Source organism: Calcarisporiella thermophila (genome assembly GCF_041956535.1).
Source record: "Calcarisporiella thermophila strain CBS 279.70 unplaced genomic scaffold VTP21scaffold_8, whole genome shotgun sequence".
NCBI lineage: Eukaryota > Fungi > Calcarisporiellomycota > Calcarisporiellomycetes > Calcarisporiellales > Calcarisporiellaceae > Calcarisporiella > Calcarisporiella thermophila.
The window spans coordinates 139002-152965 of NW_027192198.1; the positions used below are offsets into that span (position 1 = coordinate 139002).

The following is a 13964-nucleotide window of genomic DNA, read 5'->3' on the forward strand; positions in this document are numbered from 1 at the left end:
TTTTCACTCTATTTCAAAAAAAAAAAAACACTTTTATGGTAGAGGATAACTTCCTGAAAAATAAAAATAAAAAGTATAGGTAGTGCACCCTAAGACAAGACAAAATGAGTAAGATAAATATATCATGAAGGGGGCAGCATCATTTTATTTATCACCCACAAGAAAAACGAAAATACATAAACGATTAAAAAATTTAGCAACAAAGAATCGAATCAGTGGTCTAGAAGCCCAGCTCTTCCTTAGTTAACACTCCCAATTCCTCTCGGATGCTCTGCAGCTCCTCCAGGTATTGCTTGTATTGGCCCTCATTTTCGACCTTAGCCTTCACTCCTTCGAAGATCCGCACAGCTGTGGCGAAATCGTTCACGCGGCGTGCGGCCTTTAGTGCACTCTCGATCACGGATGGTGCCGGAACAAGATCGTACGCAAAGCAGTTGTTGAGACCGCGCTGCAGCTCGAATTGATCGTCGACCCCCTCAAAGAACTTAACGTAACGAGCATTGAAGTCCTCATAAGACTCCTCCTCATGCGCTGCTGAGTAGGTGCGACGAGCAATGACAGGGACTATAAAATATCCTTGTTAGACGATTGTCATAATTCATCCAAAGACATCAAATAATGTCATCTAAAGATTTCAGGAAAAAAAAAGTGCAGGGTGGGCTACTCACCAGCAGAGCGGGCCACGCGAGTAGATTGGCGAGCAGCGATGCTCAAGGGGCGGACAAAAGATGCGAGCTTGTTCATGTTTAAAAAAAATGGAATGGATAACCGTTAAAAAAGATCTATCAAGGGTTCTATCCGAGTGTGTTTACGAAGTGAGACGAAAGCTAATAAAAATTCAAATGGCCAGAAGTGGCTTAGCATATTCTCTCATGGTGAATCCGGCAGACCAAAATTACGAAGCCAAGAAATAGTATTATGCATTTGAAATAGAATGGAAAAAGACAATAATTAATAGATAATGTATAAAAATCATACGAATTAAAAAAGAAAAATGGGATGATTGTAAACGGGATTTACGGGTAAAGCACATAGTAAAACAAAATGCGCAACAAGAAAATTCAATACGTATTATTATTTACACGGATTTTTCACCAGGGCCTAACACCAAGAATATCTGTCCATTACGTCGTTTGACACCGTCCAAAAATCGGTAGGCCTAAACCGTTCACAGGAGTATGAAATCGTCGGTTGATAAGTGGGCACCACAGGGTCAAGTAGGACATACTTACATCCTCCAGAGTCTCAAAACGCCTCGGATGCTCTAGCTTTGAATCAAGATCATATACATGGTCTCTAATCATCTTCACCGCAGACCAATGGTTCATCCGCCAGGGCCAGCGGTTCGTAGACGGTTGATTAATTATCACACCGCAGAGAGTATCACAAAACCGGATAGTGCGAACATCTGACATATACATAGATTGTATTGTTCCAGTCGTTGATATTTAGCAATAGAAGAAAGGGTGAGAGAATGGAATACCTTTTCGTGCATCGAACCATCGCATCTCCAACCCCACCCCGCGCAGCGCACACTCAAGTGTAGATATATCATAGTTCCCAAGCCCTAGAGGATTTTTATGGGGGTTAACTAAAAGTCGGGAATACGGCCCTAGTTCCTCTTGCTTGGTCTCTTCCAACCCCAATTGGTGAGCGACTGCATCAAGATCTTTCTTAGTGAAAAGGGGCGCTTGCGCCTGAGAAGAATTTGCAGGTCAGCCATGCTTAGAAATCAGTGTCATTTTACAAAACGACTCACCAAATTATTCAGAGCATGCTACAGTTTGGATTATTAAATGTCTAGAGATTATTAATTGCTACGCGTTGCTGATTAATGGCTGATTTTACCTTTGCGCAGAACCACACTTGCTGCCGCTCATGATATATTCCCTCTTCATTCACCGCAGATTTGTGTTGCTGGATCCATTCCTTGCACCTTCGGACGGTTGCGCTCTTCTCCAACCAGGGCGTAGTGGAGGCGTTGTTTTTCTCATCGAGGTTGGCATGGACAGGGTCGTCACCGCCGTTATTGTCGGAGGAGGTGGTGGCGGCCATTGAAATGCGGAAAGGAGTTCGCATTCCGGGTAACTGTTAACCTGATTTTTGCAATGTTATGTTTGTGGAGGTGTGAAAAGAGAGAGAGGATATACGTCTATTTTATCCATTTAAGCAACCGTCACGCCATGTGATCAACTGAGATCGGCCGATACACTAGTTTCAAACCTCGCTATTGGACTCGTCCGTATTTTTACCTGTAGATTTGATCTTTATATACAACGGCTTTAGGCTGAAGTGGAACGCTAAACACAAACACACAAAAGATAACAACAGATAAACAAAGTGTCACATAAGCGGGTGAAATACACGAAAAATTTAAAAAAAAATGTTTGTCCAACATGGGAATAAACACTGCAGATATTATGCTTGAAGTTATTCTTAACTACAAATTTGAGTTGCGCGCTAACGATCTCTCCATGGACACCCCTCAGCCCTCCAAGTCCTGTACCTTCTCCCTCAACACGGCCATTTCCTCTCGTAGTCGCCGAGTCTCCTCCTTTTCTCGCTCCAAAGCCTCTTCCAACTCGGCCTCTCTAAAAATCTTGTTTTCCACCAACGTCTCAAGCTCTGCAATAGTACGGTCTAACCGCTCGATCTCTTGCTTAAACTCAAGTTCTCGTTGGCCCCACCCTAGAGCAGAATCTTCTTCACCTGGGCCTGCGGTACACTTTTCGATTTCTAATCCTTTGATGTGAGTTTCTCGTGCATGGAGTTCCTTTCTCAACGCGTCCATTTTGTGTTGCTGCCGCCGACCCAACTCAGTCATGCCATGAAGTTCAGAGCGCATGCTACGTATTGTCGAGGCGAGGGATGATATTTCGTTTGCCTTCTCCCGCTCATTTCGGTCAAGGTCATTCTCGAGCTCCGCGACACGGTCACGCAATGCCTGTCTTTCTGTTTGAGTGGTCGCGAGCTTCGATTCCATTTCAAACCAAGCGCGCTCCAGCGTCATACACCATTGTCTCAAGTTGGATCCGGTCCAATTTGCTGGGGGAAGGCCGCCGATGGAGTCGATGTTTTTGTCGGATTTGTTGAACTCAGCGCCTGTAGTGTGAAAGGCTGGTGTTTTTTGCTCGTGTAAGGTCATATTTGCAGGGATAGAGGGGGGATCACGCGCCCAATCTTTTCCGTCTGCCATGGGTGCCGATTTGACTCCTATGCAAGCGCTACTATTAGGGGTTTTATGCGTGGTGGTCTTCGGAGGAGTAGGAAACACGGTTGTCCTAATGCTGGGCGCTTTATTCATTTCATTTGCAATTGCTCCGTATCTGGATGTTGGCTGGGCTAACCTGTTTTTGAATGCGAAATTTTTTCCATCCCAGCTTGGCATATCTTTCTCTATCATTTGCATCGGCGGGGTTGTGGATCGTAGCGGTGGGAGCGGTATAATGGGTATGGGGATATATTCTCTCTCCGGCGAGGGTGAGCGTGGGCTAGACGAACCAGATGAGCTTGTATCTGTGCTTCGAGACAGGTGCAATCGTGATGAGTTGCTCCGTAGCATACCATGCTGCGAAGTTTGCTGCTGCTTCTTTGATGCCGCAAGCGCTTGAATTTTTGCAATGATTTCTGGATTCTCTTTGGCAATGGCTGCTTGGACTTGTCCCTGTGGAATGCGTCGAAGATTTGAGGTGCGGGTTGGAATCTGAGAACGGAATTTTGCGAAGCCCGGGGGTGGGATACCTGAGGCTCTTTGAGGACGAGCCTGCTGTTTGGGGAGTTTGGTCATTATAATTAAGGGAAAAAATCAAAGGAGTGGGATATCAGTAGCAAGATGGAATGGAATTGTAGTAAAAAATAAAATTGAGTCTTTTTTTACATTTTCAATCGTAGAGCAGGAGTGTGGGTATTTATATGATTGCTTCATTAACGTGAGCTCTGAACATACATGAAATATGGTAGCACAGAATAGATCGGCATCATTAAATGCTGGTGTATTAAAGAGCGTCCATAATAGGATAATCGGAATCACGGCAATAAAGAATAACTAAGTCATCGTCTTGGTATGCGGGCTAGCTGCAGGTGGCCGTGGGCAGCATGCGCGTTAAGTCTTATGGGCATGTCTCCATGGAGCCCAAGTGAGATCGCTCTAATAAAACATCGAGGATATTCATTGATCTAACGTGCAACTGGAACGCTTTTCCTTTCATTAACTCTAAGAAGCCAGCTCTTTGAGAGAGAGCAGCGGTGTTATAAATGTGTAATGGCCTGAAATGGCCCTTTGTCTTGATACTTCCATTATTAAGAGTGAGCTTCAAATCACACTCATGAAAGTTCTTGGGCTTAATCAATATAGCATGTATGTTGACAGTGGAAGAGGGACGTAATTGATGTCACCTATTTTGCGCTTTTCACATCACTTGAAGTAATTCTTACCTCGAAGCACATAGCTAGAAGCCAGTCTGCTCGAGGCGGCATTAGAGAGCCTCGTCCTACTTAGTACCACTCATTTTATATGTATGTATGCATACAATCATCCGAGATAATAAAGTCATAATGGTGATTTTCCTTATTCGCATATAGTTTAAAAACAGTGAAAACTGAAGCTAGGCGTTAGACATAGCCTATATTCAAAATTCTCATAATGAAAGATGGACTAGACAACGTATCCGTGGAGTTGATTATATGGTCAGTACACGGCATTTACGACAACATGGGTTTATAATACGTTTTATATTATACACGTAACTGCAGCACAGGGTTTAAATTTTACATAAATTGGTCGCATTTTCAAATCCAATTTGTAGAGGCCATTTTGGACGAGAGAATACAGAGGACATAGTGTTGCCAAGCGCTTCGTGATTTGTTGTGAATTCTTGTGGAGACTTACGAGCATTGATGGCCACTCCACCCATCCAAGCGATTCTACCAAGATCGGATATAGAGGCGATCATAACGCGGCAAAAGGAACTCTGGAAACGCTTAGATAGTAATTAGAGCGTCATCCTGCGGTGGAATCCATCGAGTTTATTAACTGTGCTGAGTTGTAGTACTTGAACAGGCAGAAAATGGCCAAATGAACCTGAATAGTGACATATCCCCTTCTCCACAAAGTATTTTTGGTAAACATTATGCTGCATTTCAAAATATCATTCCAAAGAACTGATGTGCATCTCCAGCGACACCTCCTCAGATTGCCGACGACACTTCGTTTGCCACCCTCATCACCACCCTCCGAACCACTTCTTCCCCAGAAGCACGCCTTGAAAAGCTTGCCCAGCTAACACATCTCATCACCTGGAAGCAGCTCATCGCGGTCCTGGCCGAGCTTCCGTTCATGGCGGAGAGGCGAAAAGCTGCATTGCTATTACGAGGACGAGTATGGAACTTGATTGCCCATAGGCCAAAGATCGAACAGGAGCTGGGAAGGTGGGAGTCGAGGGAGAGAAGGCTGGAAATAGTCAAGGCATTGTACAATTAGCGCCTGTTACACTTTATTGTTCGGCATTGGTGTCGAGCGCTCTGCTCACATTATATATCCAATAAAATAATAACTACAATGTAAAGTAGCAGTTTTACAGTGATAAAGAAATCTGGAAAAGCGAGGGAATTTTGGAAATAGGCATAGTTACTCCCTGTTCATCGAGGAGTATTCTACTGCACGGGCGGCTTCTATAGCAGTCGCAAGTTTTTGAGCAGAAGCGTCAGGAGAAGCGCGAAGACCAGCATGAATGAGAGCAAGGCAAAGAAATAAGTTAAATCGTCTCGTCCTTCACCGGGGACCCTTACGTTCATACCCCACAGACCTACATAGAGAGGCGATGCAGAAAAAGGAGATGAATAAAAACTTGGGAGTTCCCGTTGCTGTTCCTACTTGTGAACTACTCACCGGTGACCAAATTCATCGGAAGTATGACACTTCCTAGAGCCGTCAATTTGGTGAGCATATCATTTGTGTCGTTGCTATTCATCGTTGCGTCAATGCTGATCTGAGCTAAATAATTGGAATGCGACCGAGAGGATATTTTCTCGTAGTGACTAAGCGATTGCACCATGGTAAGGATGTGGTCTATGGAGCAAAAGGGCGTAAGATCTACTGCCTAAAGATTCCTCTCCCAACCACGGCACTCGCAAGATATTCTCCGCCTACCTTGCACATCCCCCAAGTACAGCGCAACTTCTGGATTTTCACATCGCTTTATTAGGCCGCGGAGTACATCCGTCTTATTCCCAAGTAGCCGCAGCATGCCCATCATCTTTTTGCGCGCATACCCGATACGACGCAGCATGTCCGATTGCTCACTCTCTTTGAGAATCAAAACGAGTTCATCGATCGAGTCAACCTCAAACTCGATGGACCGAATGATGGGGGCGAAGCTTTAAAAGAAGAATAAGCATGATCATTTAAACACGACCCTGTATAAGTTGCGCATACCTATCGGTGATGTCATCTAGCAATGCGTAGTTGATCCATTCTATCACGGAAGGCTTCATCATTTAGTCTCTCATGGATATACTGTGCAAGCACAATCATTCTCTCAAGTACCTGGAGTTACATCAATGTAGTCCTTCAATATCTTAATGCGCCTTCGCACATTAGCTGGGTGCTGAATGGATCGGAAGTGAACCTAGAATAGCAATGAGTTAGCGCAATTCCCTTCGCCAACTCAACCACTGCAATAGCACACCGTCAAAATTCCTTCTTTCATCACTATCATGTACATGTTCACCGGTTGCAGGTAATCGGGTGCGTAATGATCGCTCTCATAGCTCTGGAAGCACACAAAATTGTAGTTTTTGAATACATCGCACTTCTCGCGCGCTTCCTCCATCAGGATATCTTCGATCGTCAGTGGGTGGATGCGGAAGATGCGGCCGAACGCTGTCATCTCATCATCCGTCGGCGAAAGTATATCCAGCCAAAAGCAACCTGCTTGCAACATTTCGGAAAGAGAAGTGCCTGAGGATGGGATCTCGTGGAGCGAACGGGCATGGACCGTACTGGTAGCGGTGGAATAGAAAGTGAATCGGAACGGGGTGTCAGCCGCCTTAGAAGAGGTGAGGCAAAAAAAAAAAGAAATCCTGGTCATCCTTCTGCCGGCTTCCATGCAACTCTACAAAATTACCTTGTCGGTCGTCTCACCATATAAATTCTGCTTTTTCCGCCCAGCTATGTATGGAGATCCCATCTCTCTTCTTACCGAAGCTGGTGACTCTCCGAATTCCGATCGTTCTAAGGATATGTATTCCTCAAGGGCATCGTAATCTATCCCTCGTCGATTTCCTTCCACTCCGGGGAAACATACATCATTCTCGACCGATTCGCGCCTGCTCAATGGCTCCGCATCCGATCCCGGAAACTCCGAATCGGCCTCGTTGATGCCAACATCGATGAGGAGACTCTGCCTATCATTAAGATGGGATGGGATGAAATGAGAAGAGGCATGGGGAACATCATTGTTGGAGGAGGCTCGGGCAATATTATTGGAAGAGCTGGAACGGGACTTTGAGCCTGAGCGGTGCGAGGTGCGAGAGCTGGTTATGGCAGGATCGAGGAACGGCTCGTCTCTATTGCTACTATTGCTGGAATGCAGGCGGGATCCAGAGTAGGTGCTCCTGCGTTGGGGGGGTGAGTGGCGATGCGCCTCTAACAAAGGATCGCGCTCTTCGCTCGCATCTGGGGAAGTAGCGCGAGATGAAAAGCCCTCATGACTGAAATAATCCGCCATTTTCCAGAGAAAAAATAAAAGCTGGTCCTTCAAGAGGCACTTGGGGGAGGTCTGAGAGCGGAAAAGGGATAGATTACAATAGAAAAATAATAAGGAGAAGGGGCGGCGAAAAACAGAGCAAGATTCAAGGAGTTTTATCGCACAAATCTACCAGGTGATCCCTTTTAAGCAAGTCTGAACAGAAGGGAGGAAAACGGAGAGGAAATCGATGTTTGCCACTTCTCAGCTCGTGTAATTTGAGTCACGACGGATTGTCAGAAACGGTGGATACTAGGTTTACTCTTCTGTGCGCTAAACGGCCTGCAACAAGCCGCAAGGGTGATCTTAGCTGTACTCTATCTCGTTGGATTTTGATCCCATATCTCATTTTCCTGCATGGGGATCGCACCAATGGGCCGCATGGAGAGGAGGGAGGGATAGTCGAGTGATAATTGAAATGTCCAGATATTTTTACGAAAAGAAGTCGAAAAAAAAAATAAGAAAATAAAATAAAAAGAGGGAAAATCTAACAAAGGGTAAAAAAGGAGAAAATGGAGAAAAGGCGAATAAAATATATATAATATTAACTCTTATTTGAAGGGTGGGGGAAGGTGGGTGTAGAAGGGCGTAGAATAAAACAATGGGACGGGTCGCGAGTTCTCTCCAAAAATACTCTCCTCAGAAATGCAAATTAGCGCCTGGTTCCCAGATATTGAGAGACAAAGATTGAAGCCTTCATGAATCTAATGGATGATGCGGCCGTTAGCAATGGAAAGGAGGGAAAATGAAAATGGGTGCAAAAGATGCGGGGTCTAACCTCTTGTCTGCATATTTTTCGAAGATGGCCGCATGCTTCTTAGGGTGTCTAAGCAGCTCGACAGTTAACCGCACGACGGGCTGGATTTCTTCCTCAGTATACCCCGAATAATACTGATGTGCTCGTGTCTAGCATGATTTATCCATGATTGAGTATTTCAACGGGCAAGATTCACTCAACTGATAACCGAGCACTTACCCAATCACCCTTATTAAGCATGCTCCGCGCCAAGTAGTGCCCTGCAGCTGCCAATAGAGAGGTTGGATACGGCAGGAATCGCTCGTCCATCAGGGTGACCTCGATGAGATACTTGGCAAGCGTTCGGGTCTGCAGATCATATTCATCGGCCTTTGAAATTCGACGCAGGAAGCTATAGGGGCCCGGCCAGCCGAGCTCAAACCTGAGTTGGTTGAGCATGAACCGCTCGGCCTTTAGAACCTCCTCAGCCGTATAGCCATTGTCAACCATGTAGACGATTTCCGAGACCGAAGGGCATTGGATTTCCTCCACCTTCGCGGCGATAAACAGGGCAGCGGCGCCCACCAGCTGCAGCTTTTGGAGGGCGACCACTTTGACGGAGAGAAAGCGATCGATGATGTTGATGCAGAGGAAGAGGGTTTCGGGGAGCAGATGGAAGCGCCCGTGCACTTGGACAAGCCAGTCCACCAAAATTCCGCGCATGCTCCACTCGATCTCGGTCTGGCGCTGCATATAGTTCGGATCGGGCATATATTTCAACTGAAATGGAGTGAGGAGAGGGAGAAGAGAAAAATGAGTCTCCGTATAATTGCTGGAGAGCAGGATTTGCAGGGGAACCGCTTACCTCCAACTCGCGCAAATACTGGAATATCTCTTTGGAGTACTCGCCGACCATGGTTGTGTCCAAGTAGTCGATCTCTTCCACAAAGCCGTCCTCTTCGACGCCAGCGATTTCCTCCTCTTCCACCGTTTCTCCTACCGCCGCCGTCCCCTCCTCCACCGCCTTTTCTTCGTCCACCTCCATCAGCTCTGCGTCCTGGTCGACCGGCTCAGGCTCGGCGCAGGCAACCACGTCCGTCTCCTCCTCCTCGCACACCCTACCTCGGCGGGTGCGCATAGAAATAGAGCTGGTGGTGCGCGCATGCACTGTGGTGCGCGTGACCTTGGTGGTTGCGGTGGGGAGCTTCGACGACTTTGATGCAGAGATGCGAACACGCCCCGTGGCTGTGGTACGCGGTTTGGAGGTCTTGGCTTCCTTTCCTGTCTCCCTCTGAACCTATATGTGGAGGGTTCATCCAAAAAACGCGTTAGCATGGGCACCGGACGCGTAAAGATTCACATTTTAACGCGTCAAATTTCAAGCAACACGTACATTTGAGTTTTCCTCCACCGTCGTTAGCGCGCTCCTACGTGTTCTAGTTGTGGGTATTTTGCCCGTCTTCTTCGCGTCGCCATCCTTCCCCGCTTGTTGTTTATGCGTGGCGGTGACGTCTATGTGCTTTTTGAGCTCCTTGGGCACGAGTGCCGCCGGAGCAGAGTTTTCGTCGGTGGGCGCGGAGCGTTTGAGCAAGGGACGCGTCGAGATATGAGTAGTGGACATGGGGGGGAGCGTTTGTTAGGATAGTATGAACTTTAAGACCAGATATATGTTCTTAATTAATAAAACTTGGCGGGGATCGGTTTTGGAAGCAAAATTCACTCCAAGCTCTGGGATTGGAAGAAAAGGAGATGGGTCAAAAGTGGAACTGGGAGTCAATGGGATGGGGTGGGGGAGGGTCCCTTTTTCTCCTCGATCAATCAAACAAATCAATCAAATTAAGAGCCGCTAGAGCGGGGAAGTAGCTAGTATGATGTATTATAGGCAGGCAGGTATTTTACAGAATGGGTGAGGATATAGGATAGGAGTCAGCTTAGAACATGATGTGAATGTAAATAATGGTATGATTGATTAGGTGAAGAAGAGAGAGAGAAAGAGAGAAAGGGAAGTGCATTTTTCAATTATCAATTTCGGTTCAACATTCTCTGCTGCGAAAGATTTCACAAAAAACGCATTCTCTGGCTGGCTGAAATTCACCATAATAATTTAGAGTTCATTAAAGCTTAACCGCCTGTCTTGTGCAGAAAAGGGCGAGCGCGTTCCTATAGCCACTTGGGAAGCAAGAGCTAGTATCATGGAGAGAGGGGCCTCTCACTTTCCCATTTTCCCCTCTCGCCTTGCCCCCCTCCGATGTCCAGGGAGAGAGGCATCATGGTAGAGCCCGTGACAATGACAAAATTCCAGATATCAGAATCCAATTTAAAATTCCCCTAACTATACTCGATAAATTTTGTCCGTATAGCACTCTGAGGGATACAGAGATGTGAGCAAATCTATGCAAAAGCGGCCTCGTGCAAGTGCGGTTGAAATAGAAAAATAATACATCCACATCTCATCAATCATTTCGTTAAAACCCACTGCTGCCATCAATAGCAGGCATACATATTGACGCGCCCGCGGCAACATACAAGGATGTTATCGTTTAATTGACTGTAAATTGTGATTAAGCTCATCTCATCTCAACCCAATCCATAATCACCGATAAAGTTCTCCATCAAGAACTCCATTGCTATAACTATTCCCCATCTCATTTGCATTTAATATTCAATACTTATTATGGTCGGAGGGAACGTGTCTCGTGCGGAGGTCCAATAGTAATAAGTTGAATTTAGATTGGCAAATCTCTCTAATTACAGAGCTTGGAGTCAAACTCATTGAAGAATGGCCTAATTTGATAACCATTGCTAAGCTGTGTACAAATTTCAAAACAAAATAATTAACAATAAGTGTGTAAGAGCACTAAGTATAGTGCAATAACCTACTCATATTACACAGCTTCTCACCCATTTTTCCCCAGAAAAAAAATGTTCATTCGAAAGTTATTGAGATATTCTCTCTTGCATAAAAAGAGAACGATAATATTTCCCGAATTATGAAATAAAACTAGACTCAACCCCATTTTTTGTAATGTCTTCTGGGGAGCGAAGAAAAAGCGAAGAGAATTCGTTCTATTTTGATTAGAAAGCAAGACAAGTTGTCAATCAAATAATGAAAAGGCTACATAATGGGCCATCCTGTACATTAAGTTGCAACTCGAAGCTGAATAGTTTGAAGATTTGACCCTCCCCATTTTATCGACTCGAACTGGAGCCATTAGGGAACACGGCTGTCATTGAATGTAATCTCAAATAATAACATTTTCGATTTAGAGCAGTCACACTCACCGGACACGTTTGGATACGCTATCCTCCCGCCTTAACGGTCTCCATAAAATGTCCTTTGATATCCACTGGGAGAAGCTGGATGCTTCTGTGGGCGCCCAGGTCAAGGCCATACTCAACCGCCATTTCTCCTCTATCCGTAAACCTGATTTCCTCGGCGACATAGAAATCGCCGAATTTAGTTTTGGAACGATACCCCCCCAGATCGAGATCGTCGAAATAGGAGATCCGTTCCCAGAATTCTACCTTCCATCCGATGATGAACTCGAGGAGGATGAGGAGACTGCTGAGCTCGACGATGATGGGAGGGATCGGGTTACCGGGAGAGATGTGATGCTAAGTGAGCATGAAATGGAGGTGACCGATGCTTTGGATCGGCACACATCCATAAGTGAGGAAGGTCCATTTCGTATATCACATCTTAGTAGTCGAAGTAGCCGCCAGGATCATCAGAGAGACAGAAACAAGGCTGTTTTTGATAACGATCTAGATCAGTCATTTATGGAAGACCGCCATTCCAATTCCTCCCAACAATTTGGCACTTCAAATGCGTTTGGTATTACTCGGCTTGGAGTTGCAGATGAGGTGGAGAGTCATTATTTTGCATCAAGCTATCTGAGCACGACTGCGTCTGAAAGACATTCGCTGTCACGCAGGACAAGTGCCTCAGACGGCTCTTACCTCGAAGCCAAATCAATGGGTAGTAGACCGCATAATTCTGGTAGAAGCCAGCAGAGCATGGGGGAGGAGTCAGAAGCAGCTGCAGCTGAAGCTGAGAAAGAGAACTTGGACGCACAGGTGCAAGTTCAGATACAATACAAAGGTAATATGAGACTGACTATATTGACAGAACTGCGTGTGAACTATCCGAGCGTGATGTTCATGGCCTTGCCGGTGCAGCTAACGGTAACTGGGCTTTCATTCAATGGTAAGTTTTTGGCCTTCTTTTCCAAGTCCCCAGCCAATTTTCCCATGGAGTTCCGTCTTTAGCTACCGCCGTGATTGCCTATTTGCGCCGAAGAATTAACTTCTGTTTCCTAGAGCCAAGTGACCCCAAGGAAAGGTCAGTGAAACAGGCTGGTCTCGGCATTCTTGAAGTAGTGATGGACTGAATCATCTCCTATAGCCTACTCACCGACATTCGCATAGAATCCGAGATAGGAGACAAGAAAAAACAAGGTATTTGAGTGATCCTCGAGTTCGCTTGTCTTCTTTCATTATCTCTCACTCAAGATCTGAGATATATAGTATTGAAAAATGTGGGCAAAGTGGAAAGATTCATCGTTGAGCAATTACGCAAGTTCATCGATGAGGATTTTGTATTCCCCAGTTACCACTCCATTCGGCTTGACCCATAGCGAAAGGACGAAAATAAGTTATGAAGCTTTGACAATTGACGTGGAAAAGGACCCCCGTTCCTGCTCGGAAGTCATCCTCCCCCCACAAGTTTATCCTATTGTGCTGCCCATTTTGAAGAAGCTGATATAAATTTTAAAGGTTCATTTTAATATACTCTTGTTTGAGTTGTATATATTGAAAATAATTATAAGAGAGAGTTTTTTATTATGTATAAAAACGTGTTCCTTTTTCTTTACTTATCCCTCAACCTACTTGTTTATAATATCTTGGCGACCTGTTCATATATGAAGAATGAGTCCGTAACCCATTGCATTTTTCACGAGAAACTATATCTGCCAGTATCTCATGAGCCTAGTGATTCGGCTACTCTTTCACTCTCGCTCGAAAAAAATTTTTTATCATAGCATAGGACTATATTAAAAGAATCCTACACATAGGAACAGTAGGATGGATTTCTACGTCAAAATCACCAAGCTAATGCTCTTGACCCACTTAGATTTTTTTCTTTGATCAATCAATGGAAACATTTTATTTAATTTCCATATATTACATGAAGCTAATGTCAATGGACTTAACATGACGAGATATAGGTCTTTGATAGATAGGCGTTCAATCGATATGCGTGTATCGTAGTGGTCGTGAATAGCCTGTACGTGAAACCGATGTAAGCTTCGTACTTTTCGTAGGAGCGATCTTTTCGAGAGTGAAGACTCAATTTCTGAACAAGTGGACAGCAGTCACAAACTAAAAGTAAGTGCTGGTGGGGGAAGTGGGATTCGAACCCACGCCGTTCTCGTCGCTTGACCCACTTAGATTTAGTGAGATAGAGGGTAAAAAGCACCAAA

At 45.2% G+C, this 13964-nt stretch overlaps 7 protein-coding genes across 7 annotated transcripts; 2 read left to right on the forward strand and 5 right to left on the reverse strand.

Annotated features, from left to right (window-relative positions):
• Window positions 1–220: 220 nt before the first annotated feature.
• VTP21DRAFT_10880 (uncharacterized protein) lies at window positions 221–744 on the reverse strand (the record flags this gene model as incomplete). The annotated part of the gene is made up of 2 exons (XM_069390264.1): window positions 221–564; window positions 669–744. 2 exons carry the CDS (start codon window positions 742–744, stop codon window positions 221–223), a joined length of 420 nt encoding a protein of 139 aa, XP_069252430.1.
• A 334-nt stretch (window positions 745–1078) lies between these two features.
• Window positions 1079–2079, reverse strand: VTP21DRAFT_10881 (uncharacterized protein; the record flags this gene model as incomplete). The annotated part of the gene is made up of 5 exons (XM_069390265.1): window positions 1079–1159; window positions 1233–1408; window positions 1484–1697; window positions 1760–1777; window positions 1849–2079. 5 exons carry the CDS (start codon window positions 2077–2079, stop codon window positions 1079–1081), a joined length of 720 nt encoding a protein of 239 aa, XP_069252431.1.
• Window positions 2080–2485: 406 nt separating this feature from the next.
• On the reverse strand, window positions 2486–3787 carry VTP21DRAFT_10882 (uncharacterized protein; the record flags this gene model as incomplete). Its single annotated transcript, XM_069390266.1, has 1 exon — window positions 2486–3787. The coding sequence occupies one exon, from the start codon at window positions 3785–3787 to the stop codon at window positions 2486–2488; it is 1302 nt and encodes a 433-aa protein (XP_069252432.1).
• A 1109-nt stretch (window positions 3788–4896) lies between these two features.
• On the forward strand, window positions 4897–5479 carry VTP21DRAFT_10883 (uncharacterized protein; the record flags this gene model as incomplete). The annotated part of the gene is made up of 3 exons (XM_069390267.1): window positions 4897–4987; window positions 5049–5120; window positions 5178–5479. The coding sequence occupies 3 exons, from the start codon at window positions 4897–4899 to the stop codon at window positions 5477–5479; spliced, it is 465 nt and encodes a 154-aa protein (XP_069252433.1).
• A 191-nt stretch (window positions 5480–5670) lies between these two features.
• Window positions 5671–7727, reverse strand: VTP21DRAFT_10884 (uncharacterized protein; the record flags this gene model as incomplete). Its single annotated transcript, XM_069390268.1, has 7 exons — window positions 5671–5804; window positions 5888–6067; window positions 6149–6375; window positions 6434–6473; window positions 6545–6626; window positions 6687–7046; window positions 7125–7727. The coding sequence occupies 7 exons, from the start codon at window positions 7725–7727 to the stop codon at window positions 5671–5673; spliced, it is 1626 nt and encodes a 541-aa protein (XP_069252434.1).
• Window positions 7728–8397: 670 nt separating this feature from the next.
• Window positions 8398–10102, reverse strand: VTP21DRAFT_10885 (uncharacterized protein; the record flags this gene model as incomplete). The annotated part of the gene is made up of 5 exons (XM_069390269.1): window positions 8398–8449; window positions 8524–8651; window positions 8722–9261; window positions 9347–9778; window positions 9875–10102. The coding sequence occupies 5 exons, from the start codon at window positions 10100–10102 to the stop codon at window positions 8398–8400; spliced, it is 1380 nt and encodes a 459-aa protein (XP_069252435.1).
• A 1709-nt stretch (window positions 10103–11811) lies between these two features.
• On the forward strand, window positions 11812–13118 carry VTP21DRAFT_10886 (uncharacterized protein; the record flags this gene model as incomplete). The annotated part of the gene is made up of 4 exons (XM_069390270.1): window positions 11812–12688; window positions 12751–12823; window positions 12887–12939; window positions 13009–13118. 4 exons carry the CDS (start codon window positions 11812–11814, stop codon window positions 13116–13118), a joined length of 1113 nt encoding a protein of 370 aa, XP_069252436.1.
• Between the last annotated feature and the right edge of the window lie 846 nt (window positions 13119–13964).